The following is a 15,220-nucleotide window of genomic DNA, read 5'->3' on the forward strand; positions in this document are numbered from 1 at the left end:
CGGCGGTGTGGCAGTAGTATCCTCGACATAAATCGAGTCAGTAGCACGTCGGCAGTGCGATTCTTTTCTAAAAATCGACTTCGGTGGCGAAGAGACGCGCTACTAATCACACGATCGAGGATTACTTCTTTCGAAGTTGTAGACACAGCATTCTCGTACCTGGAATCATCTAACACGACCGAGTTCTCGTATCGTGCCGCAAATAAAACGATTTTATCTTAATGTTGAAGTAGAGAGAAACAACGTCGCGCGCATTTATGTGAAAGAGTATAATTAACATATTGTAGATTGAGTTATCTCGTGTTTAAACAATGACTTATACTGATTATTGCTGGTTAGCAATGTATTAATTTATATTGACTTATAAAAATTAGCCGGTGAAAAAAGTGTTGCTTGATGCTTAAAATAACAGTGTATTAATTTATATTGCTTTATAAAAAATAGTAGATATTTATCACTAGAATGTTTAAGAACAATAACTCCTTTTTGGATACTTTTGGATACTTTTGGATACTTTTGGATACTTAAAAGAATAATTTTGATTTCTTACGATTTTAACATAGTAAAATTCTTTCTGTTCTTTATTATTCGTATTAATAATGTCTTTTGAAGAGTTAGGTTGCGGAGGTGTGTCTGTGTAGGTAGATAGTGTGGCGAAGAATCGGTAATTGTTAGACTTTGTAACCCCATTTGGGAATCAATAAAGATTTACATACATAATAATGTCTTTTGAAATGCTAAAACATAAGTTACAAAATATAGACATTTTATATATAACAAATTATAATTTAAACAAATTATAATTTTCATAATTTTCCCGAATTTATAATTTTCTACAGTATGTATTATAATTTTTTTATTACTTATTTAACTCTTATTTAACTTCTGCTTATTTAATCTCTATAATTAGTATAAAAAGACTGGTGAATGGACACAGAGTAAAATATGAGCTTAAATGGGATTAAAAACTAAAATTTTAGGTACAACAGTTTATATATTGTCTTTGTAACATTGACAATTAAATAAAGACTCGAAATAACTCTCTTTTGGCATATCTAAGGAAAATCATAAAATAATTCATCATAATATCATAATATCATCAATCTCTTCCGTTATTTTTTCTGTTTTAGAAATAATGAAAAGTCACGACAGATTTTTCCTAAATCACAGAAAAACAGAAATAATAACAATAATAAAACTTTGAAAGAGTCAAAATGTCTACACCGGGCGTTCTAGTATTAAAATAACGTATCAATTTATTAATTAATTCAATCAACAATATATTAATTTATATTAATTTACGAAGGATAACGCGGTGCGTTTGTTTCTAATTTTATAATATACTAAAAGAAGAAACCGTGAATGCGCGCGCGTAGAATCGATTACTGGTGGTTCTTGGGTGCAAGTCTGTTTGTTTTCGAAGAACACTAGTACAACAAGTTAGATTAAAACAACCCAGTAAGCAAAAAACCATTGATAGAACGTTATTGCAATGATATTTAGTAACATGTAGCATTTTCTAATATGTAGTTTTTAACTACATATATCAACATTGTATCAACATTATTACGAATAACGACATTTTAATAGTTCTAAAAAATTTTTGCAATATTCAAAGGGATAATATTTGGTAATATCTTTAAAATAATTTTAAAATATGAAACGAAAATGTTCAAGAAATGCGCGTAAAATCAATATTTCAAGATGTTGATCCAATGTTCTTTGTTTACTGGGAAGTATGCTTTCTTTCACTCTTATTACATTCTTATTGCACTCTTATTGCACTAGTATACTAGACATTTTTTTAAAACAGATCTATAGTTCCAAATACGAGAGTCTGCTGCTCGTCTTTCGAATAGGGTTACTTAAAGATTGATACCGAACGATCTTTCTGAATCACGGGTACAGGCTCCGGGTCGGTGGCGAAGGGACTGTCGATTGAACCTTTTCCCTGATCGACGACCTTCTGTAGGGCTACCATCAGCTGGTCGAACAGCAGAGCCGCTCTCTTCGACGTTACTACCTGTGATCAAACGCAAGACAGACGGTTAAAAGAAACAAATGAGATGTATGTCCTCAATCTATATTGGCATGTTAATAAACGCGACGTCTTAATACGTACATTTACTATAAAAGCGTCGTTTCTTTAATAATAGTTTGAATCCAAGTAGAACAGAAAATCACGATGTGACGTTAAAATAACGAGAAAGTGAATAAATCGTGATTGAGAAGTGAGTTTTTCCCTTATAGAAATATCATACTAAGATTGATAATTACTTATTTTCAGTATTAAAAATACTGGATAATAAGTAATTATCAATGATTCTTAGTATGATATTTCTATAAGGGTTTAGTTATTTTCTAGTTATTTTGACATCATTTTGACGTCATTGTGATTTTTTCTCCTGTCTGACAACATAGATTTGAGTTTAAACTCTGTTGAAATATATTGTTAAACTACTATTAACTGTTGTTAATTAATTATTGAAAGATCCGTCTTAAACGGTGCAGCCACATTCCTAGACTTGGCTCTTCATTTGCATAATTCGCTCGCTGCCCTGTACGTTTAACGTCACGATTTTGCAAACACAAAATCAGAACGTGGCACACATAGCGCGACGTAATCCGCGCGTTTTATAATGCATAAACGTGCCACTTTCATTAGCACCTTCTGTCAATAGAGGTCGCAACCCGTATATTTTATAGAGAACGCCTCGCCACCTACTCGAATTCGCTCTTCGCAATATCCTATGTCTTCTGCATACGTGTTGACCTGTAATTAACGAAGAACACGCCAGCAAAATGTCCTGTCATAGAGAAACGGTGAGAATAGCAGGATAATTAATAGGTAGACAATGGACTTGTTGCTGCGATGTTGCTGTGGATCCGTTTAGTTGCTCATTGAAAAACACGCAAATGCGGACGTTCGTTATTAATTACTAATTAAGATGTTTAATTAAGAATCTGAGTACAAAGGGCTAATTATTTTGCTGTAATTTAAATTACTTTAATTAAGTTGCTTAGAACAGAAAAGTTTACCAAGAACATAAAATCATGATGACATCAAAATGACCTGAAAATAATGAAATTGTGATCGAGAAGTGAATTTTTTTCAAATATATATCGCATTCAAATAAATGTTACTTGTCCTAAGTATTTCATAAGTTTATACATATATTCACAAATCTATTATAAGCTCTCTCATCATAAGGATCAAACTGGTGCAACATACATTCTGAATTTTGGCTATTTATTCAAGTACATTAAAGTAGTACAGAAGTTTAGTTTACTTATATACAACATAGAACTGATTTTTTCTTTGATAAAGTTTTATTATTGTAAAAAGAATAAATTCGTCTTTTGAGTATAATAATCTACGCAATATGTATGTCTTAAAAGACGTCTTAAAGAGACGTTTCCAACTTTTTTTAGACGTCTTTTGAACGCCTTTAAGATGTCTTTGAGGCATACGTGTTGTGTATCGAATTTTCTTAAAAGAGTGCGGCCAAACCGTCACAGGCATTTAGCCCAATTTTTTGTAAGTTTGAAAATGGTCATAATTTGGTATTTTCTGAAAGCTTATTGCGAGTAGATTCAAAATATATAAGTATCAAGGTGGCGCTCTGTATCGTTTCAGGAGAAAAATAGTCCAAAAGAGTTTCATTTCCGAGAGATGGCGTCATGTGCCTTACAAAAAACAAAAATTTTGGCGCCCACATAATATCTCGAATCGCATTTGATCTTGATAATAAAATAAGCATGAACATTTGATAAAGCCTCATTGATATGGATCCGATTATCACTCTAGCGAAAGCATGGTTCCGCTTTTTGTAGGAATTTGTTTGTTTGTTTCCAACGTTTGTAATGTCATAACAATGTGGAGCGCCACCTTGATACTTATATATTTGGAATCTACTCGCAATAAGCTTTAAAAAAAAACCAAAATTATGACCATTTTCAAACTTATAAAAAATGGGGCTAAACTTGGCCACACTCTTTGTGATAAAATTTATAGTATTTTAAGATTATTATTAACGGAAAATACTTTGTTGAAGATAATCACATTACTCAAAAGGAGTAAAGTAAAATGAGTGATTGCTTTTCTCAGTAGTAGAATATTTTCGTGATAAACGACGTGATCAAATCTGATCAGTTTATGACCAAATATGACCAAGGAATGACTAAAAATATGAAAATATCGTCAAAATGATGGTCTAATGTCATAAACCGATGACGACATTTTAAGACGATTTAATGACGTTTTAATGACGTCCCTAAACGTCAATAATCGTGTAGTTATTTTTATTATTTTGATATCGTTTTGTCGTCATCGTGATTTTTCTTCTGCTCGCTTTTGTTTGTTCATCCGTCCGTCCGTCCATCCGCCTTCGCCCCCATATATTTTCCTTCGCTTCGTTCGAAATACATTTGTTTTTCTCATTTACACTTAATCACAATAAATCCAACTTTGAATAACGCAACTTTTTCATCATCATCTCCCCACTGGATAATCAACGGACATCTGCATCGCGGGGAGTTAATTGAAAGATATTGGAATTTTAGCGAGCTGGTCAGGCAGGAATGGGCGACGTTCTCGAAAACGTAACGTGGGAAATACGGGACTCGGGCCGTATCCGTCGCGGCGAAAGAGCAGTTCCTTCGTCTGCTGAAATGTGACGGCGGGACGAAAGATAAGTCGATGATAAAAATAATGAGCGCTCATAAGAGAGAAACCCAGAGGCGAGATCGAAGATACGCCTTGATGCTCTTTGTTTTGCTTTCTCTTTCTCCCTGTGTGAGAAGTGTGAGAGGTGAGAGGGAATTAAGCGAAGCGAGACGGGGTCAATTACGGATTTTAGCATTCATCTGGGAGACGAAAACCCAGTCGTCAGACAAATTAGGATCATCGTTGCGACACGGTCGCGCATAAAGCGCGAACGAAATGTTGATCCGTCGCAGTTGGCTCTTTGAGCCGCGTGTGTTTCTTAACTACATTATTCCCCGATTTGCTGTAATGAGGTGGCCATTTAGACGAAGTGTCAATACTATTATCCGTATTACTGCTTCGGACCTTCCGAAACTTGTGGCGCGCTGGATCTAATTAACTCGCGCTCATTACGTACGGGGGCGTGCGTCATTTATTAATTACGCAGTTTTAGGGGCGCTCACGATCTCTCGCAGCACCTGCCCTTTTGCTTAGGAATAGGGTGTCTCCCAAGAATTAAGTTTTATGCTAAAGAATAAGTATACGCGTGTTATTTTCCGATAATATCTGGTACATTCGTTTGCGAGACAATTTGAATATACTTTTTCTAACTAAAAAAAGATCTTATCCTTGACTATCCTCTTACATTGATATCTTATTATAAGATTATCTTATTATAAAGTGAGTCAATAACTGTATTGCCACCCTGAGTGTCTTTGAAGAAAAAAACATAAGCGATTTTCAGATTTTCAAAGCTATTTTACTTAGAAAAAAATTTTTTTGTGGTGGTTACACTTTTTTCTAGGAGTAGCTTCGAAGATCTTAAGATCACTCTTGTCGTTTGCTTCGAAGATATTCAAGATCGTAATAGTTACTGATTTATCTTGTGTATGGCCTCAAGAGGATTCTTCTGAAACCAAAAGGAAAGTATTCTAACATCCAAAACAAATAACTTTAGTTACAAAGTGCTATTTCCTGTAATCCCATATTCTAAGCAAAAACTTTTACTCTGCAAGAATATCCAATTTTAGAAATTTTCCGAAGGATTTAAGTTCATTCTCCACCAAATTTAACACAATTTAAAAATTTTTAGATCACATTTGTTTCAGATTATTATACAATTATTACACGAACTCAGCATATAAAATCTGGACGGAATCAAGATTTTTTTAAAAATAATTTTTTATATTTAAAACAATGATAAATAAATATGGGCCAAATTCTATGCATTAATGTCTTTATTCATTTCTTTTAAAAAGATTTAAAAAAATATATATTTCTCGGCTACCTAAACCAGAACCTCCCCTTAAGTGAGATCATCTCAAATTTGAATTAAAAGTTAGATGAGAGTTTTCCACTTGAATACTCATAAAAGTGTTGAGATAAAGTTTACGACACTTTCTTTTACGAGTTTACGAGCATGCGAAGTTATCAAGACTGCAATATTTGTGCATAAGCTTGTGCGCTAAAAGGTTTGAAGGAATTATAAAAATTTTAAATACGAAGTATACAAAAGTAATTTATAAGTAGAAGTGTAAATATAATTGTATAAATCTGGTCCCCCAAAAAAGTGTCGCAAACTTTACGTAAACGATTAAACACACGCTTCCACGCACGATTGCGCATTACGGGTCATTCAGATCATTCTGAAAATTCGGTTTGAAGAATCGGTAAATGAAAGAAAGATGTCTAACGAAGACTGAAGCAGCGTTGCGAAATCCTCCTGATAATAAGCTCGTTATCGGAGTAGGAGGGTGGTTGCGCAGGTAAAAGCGGGATAGGAGGATGCGGTTTGCGAAGTTTCATCGTGGATAAACGCGATGGGGAGGCGTAACGAAATTTCGATACACAAAAATTCCAAACACCGGCCGCCGGCGATTTCGAGCAGCCAATTAACCGATAATCTCGACAAACGAACCTTGTACTTATCATGATAAGCACTAGCAGCTTTTCATGATAAGCGGCGGAAATGTGCGAGAAGGACGAGATTTGATGGTTTTCGCAAAATGGTCGGAGAAGAAGAAAGTAAGGGAAACCAGGGCTAGATGCCCCACATTTCAAAATTTCGAAGTTATAACTATTCAGATAACTAATTGTTGTGTCTGACTGCATAAACTGATAGAGACTGCCTTCTTTCATGTGTGAATGCCCACCACGATCCTGTTAACTATATGTTTTGTTTTGTAATAATTATAATGTAAACATATAACAATTATTTTGTGCATCTTGTATTCACTGTTCCTCTCAAGAAGAGGAACAGTTTTCCCGTAAGAAAATAATACTTGAAAATTTATTTGTGGAATATCTTTCTCTGCGAAGTAAAGTTTATTTTTGTGTGAAATAAACTTTTATCTTATATACACAAATAAATTTTCAAATATTTTTTGTCTATGAGAAAGTATTTGGAATTTCATGATTCGATGAAAAGAAGGAGAAACATGGAACTGGAATCGAGTAGAAAGAACAGAGACAGAATGAAAATAAGAATTAAGATAAAGCAGTCCGCGCAAATAAGATATATCAGAGCGAGAAGAGCACAAACAACAAAGATAAGTAGCTGGATATATTTTTAATTATTTTAAAATAAATTTTCAAATATTTTTTTTGTCAATAAATTGTGTCGGAAAAAAGGTATTAAAACGTAAAAAAATTGTCCTATTTCCAGTTTTTTGAAAAGTCATGGTATAGTTTTAGGTCATTCCCTTTTTTAAAAAAGTAAATTGAAATGATCACGACATGTCGGAAAACAAATTTATGTACTCTTTAAATTTCTTGAAGTGAAATTCTATTCGAGAAGAGTAGAGTAACCACCGAGTTACACGAAATCGAGTGATTCTGCACTCATATAGAGTGAATTCTTCACTCTGAATTGAGTGAATATTTTCACTTGAAATTGAAAAATGAATCTGATATACTACTGTATCCAAAAAGTAAGACCAGTTTTCAATTTAAATCGCGCGGGTAAACCACACATCTTAAATATTTTTTTTCTAAGTTGGCAGCATTGTGATAGACATCTGTGACAAATTTTATGTCAAAACATTCATTACTTTTTGCTTTACGCTTGGTTTTGTACGACGCTAAAAGTGCATTCGGCGATTTTTACAATGTCTAATTATATTGAGCAAAGAAGTTGCGTTAAATTTTGTTTGCGGAATGAAATTTCGGGTTCAGAAACGTTCAGGATGTTGCAGAAAGCCTTCGGGGACCATGCTTTGTCGGAAAGGAATGTTTACAAGTGGTATAAACAGTTCAAAGAAGGTCGTGAAAGTGTTGAAGACGAAGAGCGTTCCGGACGACCATCAACCTCTACCGATGAACAACACGTCAAGAAAATCGAAGAACTTGTGCTTGCTAATCGTCGAATGACTGTTAGAGACCTTGCTAATGCTGTTAGTATTTCGAAAGGATCTGCCAATACCATTTTGAAAGATATTTTGGGCCTGAAACGTGTAAAATCTCGATTAGTGCCAAATGCACCTTCTCACACTGCACTCGTTCTTCGTAACTTTTTCGCCAAAAATTCGATCCATATCGTTCCACAACCACCATATTCGCCTGATTTAGTACCGTGTGACTTCTGGCTATTCCCGAAACTCAAAAGACCACTGCGGGGAAATCGTTTTGAGACGATAGAAGAGATACAACGTGAATCGCTACGCGCTCTGAAAGCCATCCCGGAAGGCGACTTTAATTCTTGTTTCGAGGACTGGAAAATACGTTGGCATAAGTGTATTGTGTCGGGAGGGGATTACTTTGAAGGCGACGAAATAGATTTGGAAGAATAAATAAATATTTTTTGAAATAAATAAAAACTGGTCTTACTTTTTGGACACAGTAGTATATCACCGTCACATATTCATTCTAATCGAGTGAAACATTCGCTCATATAAAAACCCACTCTAAGGTTGAGTGAGATATTCACTCTTGCTATTTCGAGTGGCAATATTTTCACTATTGTTTTGATTAATAATACTACCACTTTCTATTCGTTTTGATTCCACTGCAAAAAGTTTAGAGAATATTGAACTCGAGCGCAGGATTAAAAGTAAAACAAATTAGCAACATTTTTCATTTTGCGTCGAAAGACGCAATTTCCGCGCGATTGCATCGGTATCGAGCCGCGTTCGCATTGATGGGTCGATTTTGCGTTTTACTCGAAAGAAATAAAACTAATTAGAATGAAATTAATATCGCTAATTAGAGACCTCCTGGAGCTTTTTCGGATGGTGAGCGTTAAGTTGTCGTTCGCGCGATCCTCGAAAAGATCGACGTTTTGCAACGCAATAAGAAGGCGGATCAATTTACGGTAAACTACTACATGACGCTATATATATGCATACAGAATGGGAAAACGTATGTGTAGATTAGATCAAACTGAATACGAAATTTTTCTACTATTTCGCAAATAATCACATGAAATTCTGAGTTATCGAGGAGTTACAGAAACCTGACAGGAATAAAAATTAGATAAAATTTGGAGAGTTGTGAAAAATTCTAAATTCATAGAATTATGTATTTTTTGTTATTTATATTTATTAGGTACATTTAACAATGTCTTATTATAAAAAATAAATTTTATGATGAATATTAACATCATTTACGTTTCAAAAATAACTATGGCCAATAGGAGTAATCTGAAATAAGTATTAATATATTTTTATATATATATTAATAGATTTTTTTTATTAAGATTACAGTTATCGATTCACGGAGCGGATTTTGGAAAAAAGCAATATGTCACAAAATGTGAGTTATAAAAAAACAAATTCAATTTTGTATTGAAAAATTCGAGCATGTAAAATAAATAAAATGAATAAATAAAAAATGGTTTTGAAATTTGCGCAAAGCCTTCCACAAATTGATATAGGCAATTATGGTAAATATTTGTGTTAAACATTAAATAATCGAATAAACCGTTCTCAAACTATTGTCGTTAAAAAAATACTATTTTGAGAATAACACGTTTAAAGTTTTATAAGGAATTCTTTTCCAACTTTTTATATATATTGTTAAATGTACTTAACCCTTATTGTGCATATTTCAATAGAATCACATAATGGGTACACTGGGATCTTTCCCGACCCAGTGCAACTACAATAGCAGCTACAAAAATGATTACTGCAATAAAAATATTCACTTTTTTTATTTGAAAAAATTCCAGGATATATTTCAAATATCTTTTTATATGACGGAATAATTGTTCTAGACGAAATTTGATTTTAAATGAAGAAAAAAATTGGTAAGTTCAAAAAACGCGAAAAATGACTTGATTTGCTCCAAAAATCATAACTGACACAATTTTTTATATTTCAAAGTAAAATTTTAAGAAACTACTTTCAAGAAATATCTCTTTAAGAAAAAAATTAGTACAATAACAAGATTTTCAAAAAAGGTATTTATTTTGAATATTAAATTAGGATTTTTGTGGAAAAAAGCAAACAGTTCTCCTAAAATATATAGATTTATTTTATTATATATAATTTTATTTTTTATTTTATTTTATAAATTTACTTTATTTATTTTATTTATTTTACTTATTTATATTTTCTGGGGTTTATTTGAGCCCACAGTGCACAATAATTAATAAACATACATGACGAAAAATTCATACTTCTATTAATTTACAACTTTTTATAATTCTACCCAATTTTTACTTCACGGTCCTGTAATCGCTTAATTAAAAAAGCTTGGTGAATGATCGTGCGCTATGCAGTGCAAAGTGTAATAGTAAATACGATTTTCGTTGTGTGCTTATAAATTAGGTAAAACTGAATAAAAAAGTCCTCTATTATTTTAACGTATAATAATTATTTTGTAAAAAATAAATTTTGTAAAAAATAAATTTTCGAATTATTAATTAAAGAAAATTGACGGTCCATCGCGTACAATCATTCGCCTATCTTCTTTAATCTTTCGCCTTCCCTGTTTCTTTACAAACGCAGTTTGTTTCATGAACCACTTTTTCCATGTTAGTACCATGGCTTTTCTACCTCATTAAGATGTCCTAATTAGTGACCAAGTCACCTCATTGTAAAAATAAGTAAATGAATAATGTATTGTACATATTAAACTAAGTACATAAAATTGATTTTGTTGGAAAGGTTGAACATCTAAGATTTTAATTGTGTTATATTTTTCTCTAATTTATATGAAAAGATTTTATTTTATTTATGATATTTTCTCAAAAGTGGTTGGTGTATTACACTTAATAACATAACATAGTCTAGTTCTGTCCTAATTTGATGGATATCCCAATTAGTGAACAACTCATGAAAATAAAGTCATGAAAATAAAGAATTATATAAATTTATTAATTATTAATAAAAAATAACGTATAATCATTATTCAAATATCACGAATTGACACAGAAATATAAATATATTACTAATCTATTACTCTGACTTAAACATGACAATTTATTATCACATGATATATTTGTATTATTTAATAAATTCTACGGACAAGTTATGATGTTAATGTTATTTCTTAAATCTACAATAAATACAGTTTACAAAACAAATGTTTCTTTTAGCAGTAGAAACGTTTATATCATTTTATGTCAAATTTATTCAGGTTGTCATTAATGGGAATAAATATTTTAGTACCAATCAGTGATATGTATGAATTATGAAAATTACATATCTTGTTAATTAAAAAATAAAAAAAAATTCTCTGTTTAAAAAATATTCTTTAATCTTCTCTCAATTTTAACGTAGCCATTTCAATTACTTGAAATTAAAAAATAACTATATGAATCTAATAAATTTAACAAATAGATATATGACATTACAATTGTTAACTTTTACGATGTATGTGAATATAACTGTTTAAACTGTCACCATCAGTAATATGTTTGTAAAATTATAATGTTCCAGGATTTATTATAACTTTTAATTTTATCTAAAATTAACTTGTCATGTAACATATATAAAATATAGAGTAATATATAGAATTTTGTTTAAAAACACTTATTTAGTAGAAATATAGACCCGTATTAACTAATTTATTAAAAAAAAAAAAAAAAAACGGTTGCAACTATTACTAGTTAGGACATTGTCTCTAATCTTATAATATAAATATTATTTAGTCCCCAACATTTGTTTAATCCCTAATCTTCTTTAATCTTAATAATTCCAAAATTGATGTTTTCTGTAAAATAATAGAGGACTTTTTTGTTCAGTTTAACCTAATGTACAAGCATATAACGAAAATCGTACTTATTGCCTTACTTACGACCTGCGTAACAATTAAAAAATTACATGCATACTACTACTATTGCTACTACTACTTTGTTAGAATATTAAGAAAATACAATTGCCAAAAATGACAATAATCTTACTGATATTAACTATTTTCTTCTTTCATTGTGGGCGCGAAATGTACATAGAGTGTAATGATAGAAGGAGAGAAATCAGTACGTGCACTACCGGCGCTTTGGGAAATCGAGCGAGATGAATAAAGCAGGAAGAGTAAACGACGAATGTAGGATGCAATGTGTGAAGCGTATTGTTCGACGTGATTGTTTATCCGGGAGAGCCGCGATACGGTGCAAGGAACGAAAATTCCTAAACGGCAATCTCGTTGTTTGATCTCGGCAATCTCACCACGCGGCACAATTACAAACGAAAATAGTGAATATTTAAAGAATACACACACCTTTGTGTATACAAGCTGTCGGATAGGTGGGAAAATGTTCGTGTATATACATATAGAAAAAATATTAGATCTATTTTCACGTTATTCGTAAAAATTGTTAATTTCTCAAAATTGGATAATTCCATTTGCTGTTTTATTTGACAAACACAATAAAATTGTTTTGAATATTTCTCTTTTTCTAAGTATATTTTAGATATCTAACAAGAAGACTTCCTATTTATCTTTTATATACTATCATTTATATTTATCTTTTAATGTCCAAATTTCTTAGCAAAGAGAATTATATTTCTTTTATCATATTTACTGTATCATATTTGTTTTATATTTATATGCGTATGGAAGATTTCTTCGAAACAGAAGAAGAATTTCTTTTGTTATTATTCGTTCGTCAATTTTCTTCATTCATGGTATACAGAGGAGAACGACTGTATACGACGAACGGACGATACCGCGGTCAATAGAAAGAACGTGTGGCGGATAAGGAGAGCAGCACTGGCACGAAAGTATCGTGGGCAGTTTTGTTACATAATTAAACGAATTTTATCGGGAGAAATGAATAATGAAGGGCTGCGTAGAAGAGTGTTCCGCAAAATTTAATCGCACGGCTACGTTTAATAACGTAGTCGGGAATTCCGATAAATCCCGACATGTCGTTTGATTTTTAAATTACCACGAAAATTCCTGTCCAGTGGTTCCTATCAAATGTGACATAAAGGACATAAAAATTTGCGCGGTATATTAAATCGGTTCGGCAATGAACTTCAACCGATGAAAAATGAAAAGTCTAAAAGAGATCTTTTTTCCTTGCACAAAGTATTTTTTGCACTTTTTTTGCGCTACGACTATGGATGCGATCCATTAGACGCTGCAAACGCTTTAAAGCGCTTATAGACCAATCATTGCTTTTCCTTAAACACTCCAAAGCGTTGACAGTGTCTCTAATGGATCGCACCCTATACATACACATACAACACATTTGACACGTTCGGACGTGACGTAAAGTTGTGTGCGGAAGGTCGAGCGAACAAATTAATTGTATATTTGTCGTATGCCGTAAGATGGTCTTTATATCCATGCAACACGTTTCATCCGCTTCCGACTTTAGTCTACGTCGTGCTGTGAACGAACGAGCGAGCGTACGTGCGCGGAAGGTGAAATTTTTACGATATTTTATGAAATTTTTACACGACGTCGGTCGAGATTCCTCGAAATAGCGCGGAATTGTGCGGCGCGCACGTTTTAAACGGAAAAAAAAATTAAAAATTGTGAGCTTTCCGCGGCGCGAATTCGCATGGTGCTCGGTCATGTTTATTCAAACAGGTGCGGTGCGCACAAAGATACGCGCGATTTCGTCCACGAAGTAGGTGCTCGCAAGCTCCCACGCGCTCTTTCGCCTCGCGTTATGAGAAACGCCACCGAGTAATTAAGATATACGTGCGCGCGATCGAATTGCAAATGAGAATCATTTGGGTGTTAGCACGCGACGAATACCGATTCGGCTTCTTATCGCGATTGTGGGAGGATGTGTCGTTCGTCGACCGTTGCCGTCGTTTCTCCATATAGAACACGCGTTCCTGTATTCGCAATTTCTCGGAAACATTACAGCAAGATCTCCCAGCCGATTCGATGGAAGATGCATCTTAAATAATTACACGCCATCGATCGTGACGTCACATTTCCAATGAAAGGAATGCTAAAAATAGCACAAATTCTCCATCAGCGGCAATTCCTATTCTATTTCTATCTAGACTTACAATAATACTCTTTCTCAGACAACACATGGATATCCAAAAATGTCCTATAAATATCCTTCAAGGATATTAAGGATATTCGTAGAATATCTGTTTTATGTCCTTCAGAGATATTATAGACATCCATGGCATATCCATTTAGGAAATTGATAAACGTGCTGTTATTTTCGACATGTCCAGCGGACATCAAATGTATATAAATTAGCAGTAACGGATATACCGAAAGGACGTTATATGGACATGAAATGGACATTACAGAAAAGATCCCAGACAGTAAGATCTTTCCTTGAAGAGACGTGTTGTGGGTGTCCTAAGAACGTCCTTATGTCCTCAGGACGTCTTCAGGACGTCTTCAACACGTTCTTTGAAAGGTCTGTGCTGTCTGGGATTATACTGAGAATTTTAGTTAACATGCAAAAGATAAAAAATATAAATATATGTTAACAGGATATACAGGGTGTTGAAAAAAAGGGTCACATATTTTGATAGCAGGTAGTATTGATCAAAACAAGAAGAAAAGGTCTAATTAACATGGGTTCTAATATCTTCTAAGAAACAAGCTATTTTATTATTTGAGCTCTTTGTCATTTTCTTATTAATCGTGTCATCTTTAAAATGTAATGAACAAAGGAGTAGGGGAGAGTGGGGTACAATGGGGATATCTTTTTTCTAGATGCCTTAAAAAATAAAAAATTAACAAAAAGAGATAAAGAAACATGCGTGAGAGTGAATGGCAATCGCATAGAGCATCTCCTCTAATGCTGAGTCAGCATTAAAATTTTTTGTTTTTTGTAAAAAAAGAGTTTTTATTTTGTTATCATACATTCAGTTTCTTTTCTTCAGTTTTTTTATGGAAGATAAATGATTATTTCATATTAAAATAAAAATTGTTTCTTTATCTCTCTTTGTTAATTTTTTATTTTTTAAGGCACCTAGAAAAAAGATATCCCCATTGTATCCCACTCTCCCCTACTCTTTTGTTCATTACATTCTAAAGATGACACGACTAATAAGAAAATGACAAAGAGCTCAAATAACAAAATAGCTTGTATCTTAGAAGATATTAGTCTTACGACCCATGTTAATTAGAACTTTTCTTCTTGTT

At 32.8% G+C, this 15,220-nt stretch overlaps 1 protein-coding gene across 2 annotated transcripts in view; it reads right to left on the reverse strand.

Annotated features, from left to right (window-relative positions):
• The window catches only part of LOC116849503, a 57,111-nt gene that overhangs the window by 170 nt on the left and 41,721 nt on the right, over nt 1-15,220 (reverse strand). The window contains exon 2 of one of the 2 annotated variants that reach the window (XM_032826706.1): nt 1,880-2,023. In XM_032826706.1, coding sequence (XP_032682597.1) covers nt 1,880-2,023 — 144 coding nt within the window. The remainder of the gene's footprint in view (nt 1-1,879; nt 2,024-15,220) is intronic. The other variant, XM_032826705.1, reaches the window with a different exon arrangement.

This window comes from Odontomachus brunneus, unplaced genomic scaffold (assembly GCF_010583005.1).
Source record: "Odontomachus brunneus isolate Ranch 3 - 2012 unplaced genomic scaffold, Obru_v1 Obru_scaffold_117, whole genome shotgun sequence".
NCBI lineage: Eukaryota > Metazoa > Arthropoda > Insecta > Hymenoptera > Formicidae > Odontomachus > Odontomachus brunneus.